The 17,334-nt window shown below is 58.5% G+C and overlaps 1 protein-coding gene across 6 annotated transcripts; it reads right to left on the bottom strand.

Annotated features, from left to right (window-relative positions):
• Nucleotides 1-355: 355 nt before the first annotated feature.
• FAAP100 (FA core complex associated protein 100) lies at nt 356-15,884 on the bottom strand. 6 transcript variants are annotated; one of them, XM_030534585.1, is made up of 10 exons: nt 15,827-15,884; nt 15,116-15,309; nt 13,029-13,147; nt 10,812-11,776; nt 9,020-9,173; nt 7,233-8,026; nt 5,297-5,433; nt 3,295-3,411; nt 1,705-1,794; nt 356-1,218 (listed from the first exon to the last, which is right to left on the bottom strand). In XM_030534585.1, the coding sequence occupies exons 2-10, from the start codon at nt 15,278-15,280 to the stop codon at nt 1,093-1,095; spliced, it is 2,667 nt and encodes an 888-aa protein (XP_030390445.1). In that variant the 5' UTR covers nt 15,281-15,309; nt 15,827-15,884; the 3' UTR covers nt 356-1,092. The 6 variants fall into 6 exon arrangements, 4 of the variants coding, with proteins under 4 accessions (XP_030390445.1, XP_030390447.1, XP_030390446.1 ...); XM_030534587.1 differs by having other exon boundaries at nt 1,705-1,791; XM_030534586.1 differs by lacking the exon at nt 15,827-15,884 and adding an exon at nt 15,784-15,801.
• Between the last annotated feature and the right edge of the window lie 1,450 nt (nt 15,885-17,334).

Raw genomic sequence — 17,334 nt, 5'->3', positions numbered from 1 at the left:
GCACAGGCCCTCAGCACCCCTGCCCCAGGTACCATGTAGCATGGCAGGCTGGGGAAATGGTGTGAGCTGGCCAACTATTTGAACCCAGGCCTGCAGAGGGCAAAGGCCGCCATCCCACCCCTTTAGAGCCATAGCTCTCCCCCCGCCCCCAGCTTGCCTCCGGAGGGGCAGCGGTACCATGCTGGAGTGTGCTGCAGGGTGCCGGGTCCGGCGCAAAGGCTGCTCATGGGCAGCAGAGGGCACTATGCTCAGTCCGCGCGCTGGGGAACTGCCCGCACAGCATGGGGCAAGGCGCTTCGCAGGCCCAGGGGGACGGAGGCGGCTGCGATGGAAAGGAAAGAAGATGGGCACAAGCTGAGCGACAAAGGGTGATTTTCAATGGCACACGACAGATTCACAAACACTGGGACCTGCTGGCTTGCCACAGCACGGCGAGGAGGAACCCACCCCACAGAGACGCGGCAGATCCTTTCTAGAAATGACAGCTACCCAACCCCCCAGTAAAAAAAGGGGCCCCGTGGGTTGGGGGTGGGAACCCTGGTGAGCCCGTTAGGCACCCCAAAGCGAGACGCTATAGGGAGGCATAGCCCTTTCTGGAGGGAGGGGAACCAGCCAGAAAGCACATTCTCTGCGAAGATCCGGTGCCCGGCCAGGGAGCCGACTCTCAGCGCTGCGCACAGCAAAGTCACGGCCATTGGAACGAGAGAGAAGCTAAACGAGCACTACCTCAAACACGCCACCTACGCTGGCTGCCACACCACACACAACACAGCGAGCTCAGCCCTGCCGACACTCCCACCTCGGCCAGCTACTGTGAGGGGTGGGCCGGCATCTGGAGCCCTGGGAACGCCCCCTGCTGCTTAAAACACATCCACAAAACACACACACAAGCCCTGAGCTCAGCCTCGGGCTCCCCACTCAGGGTGGGGACTTGCACTGCCAGCATCCTCCCCCCTCCCCAAATCCTCCTCCTGGCAGAATCCAGGATTAGTGAGCAGGCCTGGCTCTGCCTGCTGCTCTGAACCCAAACGAGCACTGCCTGGAGTCCAGCGTGGAGCTCGCTGGCCCCAGCGTCTCAGGCCGGCCCTGTGCTCACAAGAGGATGAGGCTGGGATTGCGCAGCTGCCTGTAGACGTGCAGGAGCTTTTCCGCCGTGGCACTGGCATCGTCCCCGAGGCACAGACGGTCCCGCAGGGACTGCACGTCCTTTAGCAGCATCTGCCAGGCAGAGAGGAGAGGGGTTAGGAAGCTGGATCTGCTGCTGCCTGCCAGGCGCTGGCCCCTCCACACAGGCATCCTGCAGCCACACCAGGGCCCAGCTGTAAATGTCAGGGGCAACTTACAGATCTCGTGGCATGACCTGAAGAGAACCCCCCGGCCTCCCAGCTAACACCCCCCAGCCCTGCTGCCTCCCGGCTGCCAGTAGCTAAGCACTCAGCGGGACCACGCCGCTCTGGGCCTGGAAGCCTGTGCCAGTCTAGTGTGTGTCAGCCTCTGCAGGGTCTGGTTTTGCTGCCCAAGACCAAGGAGCCCCACCTACACGGGCACATGGCAGGGCTGCGGTCGGTGCCTGGGCTCGGAGTTTCATGCCCCGCAGTTCGGAAGAGGGGCGTTCTGCCCCCCTCTGGGGTTACACAGACGCACTCGCCCAATGCACAGATTACTCCCTGCCCGCACCACGTACCGCCCAGGAACGCTACCTACCTCGTGATTGGCTTGGATCTGGCACAGATACTGCATGCGGAGGTCAGGGGGACTGGAGCCCTGAGCTGCCTGCTCCAGCACCAGAGTCTGCTTCAGAACAGAGAACGTGGCGTTAGAGTGAGCTGCTTTGACGGTGCACTCTGAGCTTCCCCTAGCCAACGGTTGCCAAGGGAGGGAGCTTTGCCAGGCCAGACACCTCAGGCACGGCTACGGCACTGAGCCACCTACCCAAGGCTCCCTTCCTCCAGCTGGTTGGAGTTCGGCCAGGCCCCAGACCCTGCTCTGCGCCGGCACCTGTCTTGCTGGGACTCTGCCTGCCCAGGGCTGGCCTGCTGTTCCTAGCAGCCATTCCCAGCCTCTCAATGCAGCAGCATCTGAAACACGCCCCCGCCCACCCAGCCCAGGTTTGAACGCATTGCAGCACTGACTCCCACTCCCGTGTCTGCTCCAGCCTCCAGGCTTTCCAGGCCTCAGCACTCCCCACTGACTGACACCTAGCACCCTTCGCCGCTGCTCTGCCCACAGGGGCTGGGTATTCCTCGCTGCCTAGATGGCATGCAGGACCCTTGGGCACAGGACAGACCTTGGCACACACTGCAGGTGCCCCGCTCTGCTCCAGCCACGGTCCCCTTTAGCCGGGGCTGCAGAGCTCCGCATCACACTAGGAACTGACTGTCTGGTGCATCTTGTGCAAGGAAGCTGGCTCCCCGGATAGCTACAGGTGCCCTGCTCCATTTAGTCACTGCCCTTAGCACGGCCCACTTTTGGTTCAGGCTGCTACAGGCTCCAATGGCTTCTAGCCTGGCCTCCGGTGATGGGGAGTGTGTTAGCCAGGGCCAGCTCAATCGCACATTCCCCGGTTAGTGCCCCGTTGATTTCAAGCTGAATTGTACAGTTCTGCCAAAGGGTGGTGCCAAGGAGACCCCGTGTAAAGCAACTGCTCCAACCCAAACTGCACTGGGGTCCCTCTGAGCTCAGGCTAAGGTTGCTCTGCCTTTGCCCAGGCTCAGCCCCTACACAGCCCTAGTTCTGCTGGCTGGTCACGCAGTTTCTTGGCTCTAAAGCCCTGGCAGGAGGAGCAGCTGCTGCACTGCGGGCAAGGAGAGGCCATGCACAGCAGCTTATGCAGCAATGCCAGTGGCAAGCAGCAGGCTGGAGTCCGTTCTGGGGCCACGCTGGTGGGGAAAGCGCCAGGTGTCCTGGGATTCCCATGGAATAGCCGTGCAGCCACGGGAAGGACTGCCGGCTGGTCAGTGCAGCGCCATTCACACTGCCCACTGGGAGCAGCTGGAGGAAGCACGTCCTGGGTGCAACCAGCACAGGAAGGAAGAGTAGCAAGCCCAGGTGATGAGGGTCAGAAGCAGCAGCTCCAGAGAGTTGAAGGGCTTGGAGACACTAAACCCCTCTGACTGGTACGACCCAGGGACCCCAACTTAGCTCAGAACCAGGGCAATGGAGTGAAAGAGACAAAGCTCACTCCCAGCTAAACAACCCCCAGTGCAGGCTGCAAAAGGGGCAGCTCCTAGCAGCGTTCCCAGGCTGCTGCTGCAAGCATAAGCCCCCTCTCTGTCTGGGGGGTGCGATCTGCACCTGGATGCGCCGGACGACGGCTTGATGCACTCTGCACATATCTGCCAGAGAAAGGCTCTGGATCAGGATCTCCACGGCCTGGATCGGGCCTGCTGGACAGAGATTGTCCACGGCCACCTGCAAGAGAGAGAGGAGATCCTTACTGCAAACATTGCCAAGCCACAGGAGGTGTCTGTGCAGAGGGCAGGCAGACCTCTGGGGGATCCCCTCGGCAATACAGCGTAGCTGTGGGTGGAGGAGGGTTAGATGCGGATCCCAACAGCCAGAGATATCTGTGCTTTAGAGGCAGCAGCATGGGGCATTCATTCCTTGCCCCTTCCCGTCCACCACTCATCTGTACTAGGAACACCTCCAGGCTGGTGACAGTAAAGGGGACAGCAGCAGAAGAGGGGGACGATTCCCCAAGCCAGGCTGCCCTGGCCCAACCAACAACCTCATTTGGTCTCCTGAACCGAAACTATGCGGGGGCCTAGATAAGTGCAGAGACCCATCAAACTCATGGCATTTGGACTGGAACCCAGAAGTGGCAGTACTGCAGGAGGACAACAGGCTCCAGCCTTGCCCGGCAGCATACGGGGATGATTCGATGGCCATTCCCCGAAGGATTTAACCCGGGAGGCTTAGCCTGAGCAGAATTAACGCTGGCACTAATCACATTGGCAATATTAACGCTCTCATGCATGAAGCAACCTGAGCCAGGTCATTGCCAGCACACTGCCAGCTGGGACTCTCTCGCCGGAGGGTTAACCGGCCATGGCAGGAGAGCCGCTTCGCAATTAGTCTTTTTCTTTTGCACTTAGAGAGGGATTTTCGCATTAAGGGAAAAGCCAAAGCAGATCTGACTTAAACCAGTATCCAGACACATTTCCCCTCACTTCGCAGAAGTAGCAAATCCCAGCAAGCCAGTCAAGCAATGAGATGAGCAGTTAAAAGCAAAGCTTTACTGCTTCCCAGCCCCATGGATCCAGCAGCCGAGTCGTGATGCCGAGTCAGGGCCACCACTGCCAAGTTATGGCAACTCAGTAGGATCGGGAAGCAGCAGCTGGGCAGAGCCGGAGAGAAATCCTTATTCACACCAGCCTTGGCAACAGCAGCCAGACTGGGGAGTGGAAGTGCCAGGGGAAGGCAGCCATCTCAGAGCCGCTGGCTCTGTTTACGTTCTAGCTCGGTGCCTGGTGTCTGCACTCCTCAGGCACGAAGGGATATAGCCTTGGACGATCGTCAGCCCCATAGGCAGAAAGGAGGTCGTGGATTTTAAGGCATCACACTGGGACCTGAACAGTGCCTTGCTCTGCAATGCACCTGCATAAGCTTGGCCAAAGTGCCCACCTACCTGGCAGGGCTGGGCAGCGCAAGCATCACAGGGACAAGGGCCAGATAAGGCCACTGGCAGATCTGACGCATGGCTGAACAGACGCAGAAAAGGCAAGGCCGGGAACTGGCTCCTCATCTCGTTCCTTACCCACAAGACAATCCTGTGGACAAGGGGCTGTGTCCCCTTCGGGTCTGAGAAGTGAGGAACTCAGCTGACTCCTGGCCACCCTCGTCCCATGGACAGCAGGGGGCAGCACAAGCCTTTGAAGAACCCGGGGGGCAAAGGCAGGGGAAGCAGCCAGTTGGGCTTTCAACCATTAGCACGCCAGATCCCCAAACCTGGCAATGCAGCCAGGTCCATGTGGCTTTTCCCTGACCCCCACGAGTGCAACCCCTTGACGCCCATGGGCTTGGGCACCTGACCCCAGGGGACGTTCCCAACGGGGGCAGCATGGAGTTTGTGAGGAGGAGGAGCTAATCCTGGGCTTTGTCAAGCCCTGAGCGATGAAGGGACCTAGACCCTTCCTTCCCTTCCCACCGCAGTGGTTCCCTCCAGGTCTCCACAGGCAGAGCCAGGCCCCCAGCTTGCCATTGGCTGATCCCTGGCCCCAGGACCCTGGGGCAGAAGCCAGCTCTTCGTGGGGATGGAGCGGGGGCTGTTTCCCTGCAGAGCTAACCCATTCCTTGCCTCTCGGACGAGCAGCTGCACCTCGCCTCCACGTGGGGCCAGGCCCCGCACTGCCGACACATCGTGGCTCCTGAGTACCGCAGCCGCAGTGTTCTCCGCCAGCAGCCACTGCAGAGCAGCGCAGCAGAGCGAGGGTCCTGGGGGAAAAGGAGAGAGAGCAGAGCTGGTCAGGTGGCTGCACACGCTCCCCTCTGCAGCAGCAGCTGGGGTCTCTCCAAGCACGAGCCCGGCGCCTCCCCCGCACCGCTGTCATGTTAGTCACGCTAAGTGAGCCCACTTGGAGAGGAACGCTGCCTCAGAGCAGGACTCCCCTGGGCACCCTGCCACACTCCTGTGGCACTAGGGAGGGCAGCCACACACGCCACACAATGGGAGGGGGTCAGGGCCTCCAAGAAACAGTCCCCAACCAGTGCCACAGGATGCCCATAGGAGCAAAGGAGACAGCAGGTCTGGGCCCTTGTGGCCGCTCCTTTCTGTCAGAGGCAGAGCCTTCCCATCCGTTCTCCGAGGGGAAGGGGATCCGCGGACACAAAGGAGCTGCTGTGAGGGCTGGTTCTGTGTGGCCCCAGGACACTCGCTCTGTTAGACACTTCCCCTCCCGCAGGAGCCGAGTGCTGCCCTGTGGTTCTGGGTTCCCACCATCTCGTGGGAGACTCCAAAGTCTGATTTCTCACCCTGGTCTCTTGCGCAGCACAGGAAGGGTTTGCTACAGAGGAAGCGCCTCCTGGAGAGAGGAGAAGAGGGGGGCAACTGTGGTGCCTGCCACAGCAGTATGGTGGGGTTAACTCTACCCCAGGCCGATTTTCATTTCTCTGAGATCAGCGCTCAGCTCTGGCTAACAGTGCCACCGGCGCGAATGCTCCACAAACTGGCACGACCAACGGACCCTGCTCAGGAAGCCAGAGGGAGAGGCGCATTGGCAGAGCTGCGTAGGCGAGGTCTGCATCACACCTGGACACACACTGTGCAGTTCCTTCACCCTCAGCCACGTTGAAACCCACTCTGTTCAGACACAGCTCTAGCTTACCCCAACGGTGCCTTCACCCCACCTCGCACAGCCACTTCGAGAGACTAATCCAAAGGAGAGGGTGAGTTCTGGCACAGCCAGCAGGAGACAGACTGCCTGCTCCTCCTCGACAGGTGGCGACCCCACGTCCTGGCCAAGGAGAGATGCCACCCCACTGCAGCAGGCCTGGATGGGTTCCAGTAGGGGCAGCAGGAATGGAATTCCAGCCCCTGGTTTCTGGGCTGGTGGGGCTGGTCCCTGTCCATGGGTGTCTGTCGGGACTGACCATGTTCCTAGCCCTAGCTCGGCGCGGCAGCCATGGGCCAAGAGAGTTTACACACACAACCCCTGCTTGGCCCAGTACGTGGCTGTGGCTCCTTCTGCCCAGAGAGGCCAGTCCCCACATGAAGGTTTGACCCCATGGGAAGGGCTTTCCTGCCAGATCGCGCAGCGGTGGCAGTGCTGCACAAGTCCAGTACAAGCTCACGAGCCAGGGGATCATGCCCGGGCAGGGGAGGGTCACAAAATCCTGGTTTATAATAGTCAAGAACTAGCACAAACATCAGCAGCTCCAGGCAGCCGGCCTGGGTCTGGGCTTCTCGCTGCAGACACAGCTGGGGCAGAGACCAACTCTGGCAACCCTCATTTGATCACTTCAGACGGCATTTGAATATTTGAACACCCAGGGAGGCCAGCCACGTAGCTCCCACAAGCCTCAATGTCCATTATCTGTGGCCAAGTGGCCCCCTAAAAAGCCCTGGACACCAGACAAATCAAAGAGTGTCTGAGCATCCGAAGGGAACAACTGGAAAGCGATCACAGAGCCCAGCCCTGCACAGGGGAACGACTGCAGGGAATCCACCCCAGGACAACGCTGCCCGGACAGAAAAATGCACTACGACTGGACAACCGCCCAGGAGAATTACCAACCTTCACAGAAGCTCTTCAAGGCATTTTTCAGTAGCTCCGACGACACCTTGATAGAAGCCACTGATGGGGGTAGATACTCATCTCCTAGGGCGTCCGGTGCCTTGGGAAGCAGCTGGTCACTGACTTCCACGCTGCTGGGGTCAGACTGCACCCTGGATACTTTCAAGAAGGTCTCCACTGGGTCTGACAGTGTGGCAATGGAAGGAGGGGCTCCAGGCACTGTGCCGTCATCCAGACGAAGGCACTGCAAGATGTCAATGGTGCATTTGCTCAGGGGCAGGCAGATCCCTTCTTTATCTGGGGAGAGGCCAGGAGAGTCATCAGGAAGCAGGTCGTCCAGTGACTCATAGGAGTCCGACGCACTGTCCAGAATCTCTCGCAGGCTGTAGAAGAGAGCACAAGAGACGGTCAGAGGCAACTCCAACTTGGTCCCTTCGGCTGTGCCAAGCGGCAGCGTCACCTCTTTCTTGCTCCCAGGCAGAAGCTGGTCGATTGGAAAGGTGAACGTGGTGGCCGAATCAGCAGAGTCTTCGTCGAAGGCACAGGAGCTCATGAACAGCTGAACGCAGAGGGTCCAGCCTTGCTCCAGGCAGTATTCGCTCGAGTTCTCCAACACACAGGAGATGGTCCAGGTATCTTGGAGCAGCAGGCGGCTCCAGCTGGCGGTAACAGTGCAAGTGACAGGCTTCCGGCCATCTTGGTTGGACAGTAAGGCAGCACTCACATTCATCACCTGGTTCAGGCTCGTCAGCGCGCGGTTCTTCTGGTCCACCGCCTTTTTCAGGAAAGAAACTCTGTGGGGAGCAGGGGGAGAAGACAGCTCAGAGGTAACGGCTTTGGGACACAGAGCTAACGAATCGGAAACGCAGCCAGGCGAGGTGGCCAAAGGCTAGTAGTACACATGGCTACACACACCTAGGGCAAGTGGCACTCTCACTAAGGTGGAGAAGCCAAACTTCCACGGATCATTTCATGAGCCCTTCTAAACTCCCCCAGACACCACTGCTCTGGAACTTCAACAGCTGAGAGTGCTGGACAGGCTGAGTGCCCCGTCATCCCTAGAACTCTCCTGCGACCTGGCCAGCCACAGCACTGCTGCTCTTGGTACCCCAAATGCCCCTTTCACATGTGACACCAGATCAGCCTGGGCCCATTCAGTTCACGCAATGCTAGCCAAATCAGGGAGGCGGTATGATCCCACTCCCAGCCGCTTCCCTAGGAAGGCTCCTGATTTCAGCTGTGGCTACAAGAGACAGCAGTACAAAAAGCGGTGGCAGCTACAAAAGCAGGTACCTGGCGCTCTAGGAAACACACGCACACAAACCCCAAGGAGAGAGACTGGTTTAAAATAAGGCAGAGATAGATGAACGTTCAGGCCCAAGGCACACATCTGCCCTGAACAGGATCCCCATATGGGCATCCACTTTGGGATGCTTGGGAGTCACCAGCATCTTGGCCTCCCACCGTCTGTTGCAGAGGCTGTAAACACCATGCCATTCTCGGCATACAAGAGCGCTCTGGTTCGAAGGGAAAAGGGCAGCGGGCAGCACTGGCTGCAAATAAGGCTTTTATCATCCCATGGGGCTGGGGGCTTCTTCCCAGGCTGTCTCAACTCCGGATCACTCAGGAAAGGCAAATGTTTGAGCACAGCAGCCAACTACTAAAAGCACTTTACTGCCAACCTCTGAGCCGGGAGCTGATGCAGGAGAATTGAGTTCACTTCCAATAAAACCAAGGACTTCACAAGCTAACAGCCCACTCACAGCCATCAGCACGCTGCCCTTTACCTCTCCGAGACGTTGCCTATCCCAGACAGCAATTCCTTTATCCTTTGGCCAGCTTTTTCTGGGGTCAGCCTGACGGGATGAGCGTCATCAGGACTGCACAAGTCACAGCTCATCAGTCGGCCTTTAGCAGACAGAGCCAACAGCTCCGAGTCACCTGGAGTGGGGGACAGGCAGAGAGAACCAGGTTAGCCCTCAGCAAACAGACTAGGATCTCACACACAGTCCCCCGATGCAACTAGGGAGCAGCGGTCTACGTCCTTCATTCTGGCTGAGCCCTGCACCCAGCCGTGAGAGAGAGGAGCCATTCCCCCTGAAGATTGCAGGGATGACTGTACAGCCCTGCCTGCGGCCTGCAGACTGTACCTTCCTCAGCAAGCTGGCTCGGAGGGGAAGCTGTGGTGTGGGGAGGCAAATGCCTTTTGCATCCAGGGCTGTGGGTGTAACTCTGCCGAGGATTGTCTGATTAATCCCGACATAATGAGACATTCCTTTCCAGGAGCAGTTTGGGGACTGGGGAGTTACTTCTCCCCACCCCCAGACCCACCCAGGGCCTCCCAGAATACCAGGTGTCCTACAACAGGAATTTGGAGAGAGTTGCAGAGACACAGACTGTGAATGACTGTCAATGGGCTACAACGGGAAACCAAATACACAAAACGTTACACAGCATGCCCACCCTGAGCCACCAGTCCCCTGCAGTGGGCTGCACTCACTCAGCTCCTGCCCCTTCCCTCACTCACTCTGTTACCAGGGACACATGCATGGGAAGTGGCTCCATGCTGCCCACTGCTCCTTCCCTGCCCCAGAGACTTCAAGAGCTGGGCAGTGCCTCAGGATGACGACAGATGCAGAATAAGCAGCTGCGAGGATGCAAAGAGTGTTTCCATGCAGGTGCCCTCTGATCAACAGACATGCTCAGGCTGTGTACACAACCAACCGCTGCTGGTGCAGGCTGCTCCCCGAGTTCTGCAGAGGTGCCAGCAGCGCCCTGCCTTGCCCCACTTGTTCATGCTTTGGCAAATGTCACCTTACTCTCTTGCCGATTCTTTGGTGCACACATGTTCACAAAGCCACCAGCTTATGGGGCTCTGGTAAGAGTTAACAGAGCTCCCTAGCTCCTTCTCTGCCCCCATCTCTACGCATGGCAGAGAGCAATGGGAACAGAGCACTTTGGACTGTCCCCAGAATGCTACAACAGCACCCCACTCTGAGAAGGCAACACACTTGCTTCCCCAGCCCTCACTGGGGAGCAAGGCGTGGACATAGAGCTGTCAGGCAGAAGAAGGAAAGGAGCTTACGGACTCTGAACGGCTGTGTCTGGAGCTCTTCCCTGCTGAGCCCTTTGTCCGGCCAGCCGCGGTGTTTGGAAATTGCCTTTTGGGAAGTTTTTCGCTTAGGTCGATTTGGACTTGCCCCCAGCGCCACTCCACGCAGGATCCTACCTCTGACACAGACACAGCAGCCCCAGGTCCTCTTTATAGAGAGCACAACCCCTCCGACCGTGACCACAACGCCTACTGCTCCAAGGTGGGAGAGACACCCACACAAGGGACACCACAAAGACAGCCACATGGGGAGTTGATCTCTGAACACACATGACATTTCCTCTCCCATCCAATTCCTGGCTCGGCATGCTTGATGTAAACAACTTACAATAACGAGGGTGAGCCAATGGAAGCTGGACCTTTAACGAGGAATGGTGGAGAGGTAGAAACGGGAATACGCAGTTAGGACAAAGCTATTCCTGCCCATTTCAGCCCCAAGAATGACAATTTTTTACTGCTGGCAGTACCTTCTGAGGCCCGAGAAGACAAGGAAAGCGCCACAACGCTACAGATACTTAAACTGGCTGGAGACAGAACAGGAGGCAGGACATATGCAGTGTTATCTATGTTCTCGGGGTCGGAAGCGTTGCTGACCCAATCCAGGTCGACTGCGGAGATGTCCGAATGTGTGCTGTAATACATCCGGCTGCCGCCACCACAGGCGGCGCACAGGATGGGCCCTTGCAGGTAGTACTCCCTGACCTCTGGGACCTTGGCCTCTTCTCCCCGCTCTGCCTTCATGGCCACCATCTTGCCGTAGTGCCCGACCACCACAACACAGTCGCAGCCTGAGTCTCCAAACAGCTGCTCATCATCGGGATCGTCAGGGGCTTTGTGTTCTGTTCTCAAGGCTCCAATGAAGACAACAGGTTCTTCCAAATGGTGAAGGATCTTCACAGGTGGAGCCTGGCCTGCAACCTCACTGCAGCCATCTACAGCTTCCGAAGAATTGAGGGCCTTCAGCGGCACACAGCACAGCTGCCCGTCCGGGAAGCCACAGAGAATCATGGGAGAGTCGAGCATGGCAGCGTCTATGCCAAAGAGCAGGCTGAAGAGGGGCTCCTCCAGCGTGAACCCCCCCGAACACCACAGACCCTCCCCAGGCCCAGCTGTGCCTGGTGCGGACGCACAGCACAAGACAGGAAGAAAGTGCGAGGACAGTGCGTCCCCGTCGTCTCCGGTTTGGTCGCAGGTGGAGAATCCCACTTGGCTGATTTGTCGACATGGCTGGCTCTCCTGATCAGGGTCCAGAAGCACATGGAGTTTCACCCACCACTGGTCCTGAGCCTGGGACAGGGTGATGAGAACGTCGTTCAGCAGTGTGAAGGTGCACAGCGTGACGTCTGGGACGATGCAGGCATCGGAATCTATGGGGAAGACGCTGGAAGGGCAAGCGTCCTCTTTGCCATCGCCATCAGTCTGCTTCAATAACCTTCAAGCAAACAAGGAAAAGCTTTCAGTCAAGCCAGAGGGCTAAGCCAGCACTTCCTTAGCTCGCCTCTCACCCCCACGCTTACAGACAAGCTTACAAAAGGAGCATCCGCTTCAAGGAACCGCACTGGGTGCAGTGATCTGGAGAGAGCAGGAAGAGCCAGGGCTCCAGAGGGGTGAGTGGTTTGGAACATCTTAACCCTTTCAGTAACTTATGGGTGCATGAGGCCGTGATGGAGAACACCTGACCCTGCCATCCCATTCCTCTCTATCCCCCAACACCAGTGGCTGTTGGATGTGTGCATGCTGAAAGGATGAAGCACAGGTGTCAGATACAGGGCTGTCTGCATGGGTGGTACCGGTCCAGTCACACAGCCTCGGGACTTTAACGTCTAATCAATCACACAAACTGCAAACCTGCTAACCTAAGGGGAACCATGACCTTGTGCTTCGAGCTGACCCCTGGTGGAGTCAGATAGATTTTCCCCTTCTACCAACATGTAGCACTGCACAGGGGGCTAGGAGCACGGTTGGGCTGCCTCTGAAGCACCAGGAATCAGTCAATGCAAGTCACCACTCTCAATGGACTGGGAGTCTGACATGTGGATGAGATTTACTGCCAGGACAGTGCACAATCCAGCCCAGGAGCTGAGCCTTTTAATGGATTTTAACAAACATGCCTTGAAGCAGGCGGACTCCCACACACCAGGAGGACAGCCCCATTGGGAGGGCCAAAACTCTGCCCCATCAGCTCCCCTAGGATCACGGGGGGGGGCACCCCCACCACTTATCATGAGTAAATAAGGCATTGACAGTGACTAGACATCTGCCAGTGCCGCCTCCTGCCCTCTGGAGGACTCCTCCAACAGACAGCATAGGATGGTGGAGAGCACACTGCATGGACGGGGCGCCGGGAGACACTCTGCTGCCAGGGGGTTGATTCTTTTAGGGTGACTCAGAAGAGCAGGTGTTTCCCCTCTGAAATCTAAACCCCACTGCAGTTCCTTCAGGGCCTGGGGTAACCACACAACAGTTGGAGGCTAACAGGAGGAATGTGTAGATAGTCATATGGAAATCTTGGAGTCAGGAATGCTTGGAGACCACCATCCTTCAGGGTAACCCCTAGACTCCAGCCAGGTCTCGCTGCAGAGGGCTGGAAGCATGTGCCATTAAACCACCTGCTACTCTCCTTCGGACTTTAACGAGCAGAGACAAACTTCATTGTCCCTGCCAGGCTGCATTCCATGTCTCACCTGCTCTGCTGGTCCAGGGATACACAGTAAATGCCGGTTCCGGCACACAGGATGTAGAGCTTCCTATGAAGGGGGAGGAGTTCCACATGCCAAACTTGATCAGGAAACCTATAGATGGCCTAGATATCAAAAAGGGAAAGAGAATGTCAGTTTTATGCCGCAAGGATGGAGGCAGGAGGAAAGGTTGCTCCTGGTTTTTAAGCAGGCTCCCAGCTGCCCCTGCAAGAGCTCACCACAGGGACACAACTTATCAAAGCAGCACCACACAGAACCAAAAGGCATTGGGGCCACCTACCCAATGCCAGCTATCACCATCCCGCCTCCCCTTCAGCAGCCACATATCCAGCACCACCACTGCAGTGTGAAGACAAGACCCATGAAACTTCAACAGAATTATGCCACTGACACTGATGGAGGATCTGGCCTCTCAAGTCTCCCCAGTGCTTACTCGAGAACTCTATGTACAAGTACGAATGGGGTGATAACCAGCCAGCGCTGCATGAGGTACTGGCTTACGCTCAGCATTCTGTACATACACTTGGACCAGTGATGCTATGTGAGAACATGCATGTGTGACTGCATGTGTGTCAAAATTAGCCATTCAACACAAACATTTGCAACCTTCCTAGGAGCAAACTTCTCTCAGATGAATAAAGGAAACATTAGCTGGATCATATTTTCCCCTGGTCATTAGTTGAGGATGCACATATAGAACAACTGCAAGTTAAAACAGCCATTTTCTGAATATACTAATTGCCAGGAGTAAAACCATTAATGGGCAATATTGCATGTGTATTTCCAAGTTCAAAACAATCATTTTAAGACATGGTATGGCATTCTGCACTTCCAGTCTAAACAGTTGTGTAGTTGCTGCTGTGTGCTGTAAGCAGGTGACATTTCACCCCAGAGGTGGCTGCATTGCTGTGGTGATGGAAGCAATTGTAACTTGTACAGTGTTTTCGGACAAGCGGTGCTATAGAAATGGAAGATCATTATCGTAGGATTGAAAGAGTGGTGTGCGCACACACACACACGCACAATTTCAAAGCAAACATTCAGTGTTTTACACTAGCTAAGGATAGAAAAAAGAAAAATTCAAAACCCAGAGATGGCCTACTTCCTTGAGAAAGAGAAAACCATGTAGGAGGCTAATCCTGGTTTCTCACTGATGGTTTCCTTAGAAGTGATAAAAAGAATAAAATTAAAGAAGATGACATGTCTAATTCAGTGCTAAGGCTGCTGCTTATCACGGCAAAGAAAAGGGAAAAATCCACGGTGCACATAACTCAAAAATCGTCATCTTGTTGAAAAAAGGAAAAAATCTTTCAGTAATGGAATGAAGTGGTTCGTCCCAGGAAATGAGGGAAAAGGTCAAAGAGCGCCCTTCATTCGCCAGTGAAAAGGTTATTTGAAGCCATACTAGTATTTCACTGAGTGTTTGAAACCCTAACTCTGCTAAACTGGACATACATGGAGCTAGATTTGTGAAAACTGAGGGAGGAAGCCAGCTGGCTAGTCATTGGCGGCAGGAACTAAACCCAAGATTTTCAAACCTGCTCCGAAGCAAGTGGTGTAATGTCACAAGTGCTGAGAACCCAGAAGTGCGCAAGGACTCTCACAGGCACTCTGTCGTTCTGAAAAATCAGCCCACTAAGGACTTTGGCGCCAAGCTTTAGGCAACTGCAAGGGCACACCTGGATACGGAAAAGATTCTAGAAGCTACAGAAAGCCAGTGCCGCTTCAGCCATGCCCCCTAGGAACGGCGGACACATCTACATGAGCATTGTGTGTGTGGCAAATGGGGCGCAAGTCAGCAGTGCCCCAGCCTGCCCACACCGTTCAGCTGTGCGGATCCTGCTCCCACACACTAAAAGTTCCTTAGTGCGCATGACATACTCGTACTGTGGTCTTCCCTTCTCTCAGTGTGAGCCTGTCATGGCTAACCTCAGGCTTTACCCCTTCTCCAGGGGCCTATTTTGGCTGCAGTTACCCCGGGCGTGGGCACCTGGGCTAGCCCAGCCTGGGGGCGAGTGGCTACCTCACGCCACGGCCCAGCACTGCAGTCCCGGCGCAGGCTGGGCGCTCACCTTCAGCACCTTCCCTTCCTGGTCATACACATAGACGAACTCGCTGCCGTTGGAGAGGTAGATCTCGTTCTCATGGCACAGCACTCGGGGCTTGCCCGCAGCCAGCCCCCCGACCGGGCAGCAGAACCCAGCCAGGTAATCGACCCTGTGGCCCACGTGCGCCATCTCCTGCCGGATGGGCACCCGGTGCCAGCCTGGGGGGGGGAACGGAGAGAGTTATTGGAAGGGGGGAGCCTGACGGAGCCCATCCCAGAGCCCCGTGGGGGGGCACAGCACTGTTCCCGGGGTGCTGGGTTCCTGCCGGGGGGGAGGGGGCAATGCCCATCCCCCCCACGCTGCGGGGGGCACCCCAAGGCAACCCCCCAGGAGCCCCAGCTGCCAACCAGCAAAAACTCCATGAGAGAGACGCCGCCCTGCGACCTGTCCCAGCTGGGGGGGGGATCTATGGGCCTGCGGCCCCCCCACCTCCCGGGGCCCGCGCCCCCCCAACCTCCTCCGCCCCCCCGGGAGGGGCCCCGCGCCCGCCGCCCCCCCAACCTCCTCCGCCCCCCCGGGAGGGGCCCTGCGCCCGCCCCCCCCAACCTCCTCCGCCCCCCGGGAGGGGCCCCGCGCCCGCCGCCCCCACACCCGCTCCCCGGGGCCCCTCCCGGGGCCCCTCCCGGGGCCACCGCGCCCCTCTCAAGCCGCCCGGGGGCTTCTGGCCGCAGGTACCGGGCGGGGGCGTCTCCGCCTTACGGCTCCCTCCGCGGCCGCCGCAATGGGGCGGGGGGCGTTTGCGACAGGCCGTAAAGCGAGAATGGCTGCAGGGGGCGGGGCTCGCTGTGACACCCCCTGGCGGCGCCTTGTCCTGTAACCACTGGCCCCCACTCCCCTCCAGAGCCGGGGGGAGAACCCAGGAGTCCGGGCTCCCAGCCCCCCCCCGCTCTAACCACCAGCCCCCACTCCCCTCCAGAGCCGAGGGGAGAACCCAGGAGTCCTGGCTCTCAGCTCCCCCCCCACACACACACTCTAACCCACCAGCCCCCACTCCCCTCCAGAGCCGGGGGGAGAACCCAGGAGTCCGGGCTCCCAGCCCCCTCCTGTAACCACTGGCCCCCACTCCCCTCCAGAGCCGGGGGGAGAACCCAGGAGTCCGGGCTCCCCGCCCCCCCCCCTAACCACTGGCCCCCACTCCCCTCCAGAGCCGGGGGGAGAACCCAGGAGTCCGGGCTCCCAGCCCCCTCCTGTAACCACTGGCCCCCACTCCCCTCCAGAGCCGGGGGGAGAACCCAGGAGTCCGGGCTCCCAGCCCCCCCCCGTAACCACTGGCCCCCACTCCCCTCCAGAGCCGGGGGGAGAACCCAGGAGTCCGGGCTCCCAGCCCCCCCGTAACCACTGGCCCCCACTCCCCTCCAGAGCCGGGGGGAGAACCCAGGAATCCGGGCTCCCAGCCCCCCCCGTAACCACTGGCCCCTACTCCCCTCCAGGGCCGGGGGGAGAACCCAGGAGTCCGGGCTCCCAGCCCCCCCCTCCTCGAACCCACCAGCCCCCACTCCCCTCCCAGAGCTGGGGAGAGAACCCAGGAGTCTGGGCTCCCAAGGCCCCCCCCACACACACACTGTAACCACTGGCCCCCACTCCCCTCCAGAGCCGGGGAGAGAACCCAGGAGTCTGGGCTCTCAGCTCCCCCCCCCACACACACACACACTGTAACCACTGGCCCCCACTCCCCTCCAGAGCCGGGGAGAGAACCCAGGAGTCCTGGCTCTCAGCTCCCCCCCACACACACACACTCTAACCCACCAGCCCCCACTCCCCTCCAGAGCCGGGGAGAGAACCCTTGAGTCTGGGCTCCCAGCCCCCTCCTGTAACCACTGGCCCCCACTCCCCTCCCAGAGCTGGGGAGAGAACCCAGGAGTCTGGGCTCCCAAGGCCCCCCCACACACACACACTGTAACCACTGGCCCCCACTCCCCTCCAGAGCCGGGGAGAGAACCCAGGAGTCCTGGCTCTCAGCTCCCCCCCACACACACACTCTAACCCACCAGCCCCCACTCCCCTCCCAGAGCTGGGGAGAGAACCCAGGAGTCCTGGCTCTCAGCTCCCCCCCCCACCACACACTCTAACCCACCAGCCCCCACTCTCCTCCCAGAGCCGGGGGGAGAACCCAGGAGTCCGGGCTCCCAAGGCCTCCCCCACTGTAACCACTGGCCCCCACTCCCCTCCCAGAGCTGGGGAAA

This window comes from Gopherus evgoodei, chromosome 15 (genome assembly GCF_007399415.2).
Source record: "Gopherus evgoodei ecotype Sinaloan lineage chromosome 15, rGopEvg1_v1.p, whole genome shotgun sequence".
NCBI lineage: Eukaryota > Metazoa > Chordata > Testudines > Testudinidae > Gopherus > Gopherus evgoodei.
The sequence above is the reverse complement of the archived record's forward strand: the minus strand, read 5'-3'. Positions and strand labels throughout refer to the sequence as shown.

Bases quoted from the DNA above. Each gene is read 5' to 3' on its own strand.
- FAAP100 (XM_030534585.1), bottom strand. From the start codon at position 15,280: ATGGCGCACGTGGGCCACAGGGTCGATTACCTGGCTGGGTTCTGCTGC. The intron at 9,174-10,811 runs GTACTGCCAGCA...CCCCCACTCCAG, and splicing joins GTCTTCTCGGGCCTCAGAAG to GTGACTCGGAGCTGTTGGCT. The intron at 8,027-9,019 runs GTAAAGGGCAGC...TGCTCCCCACAG, and splicing joins ATAGGCAACGTCTCGGAGAG to AGTTTCTTTCCTGAAAAAGG.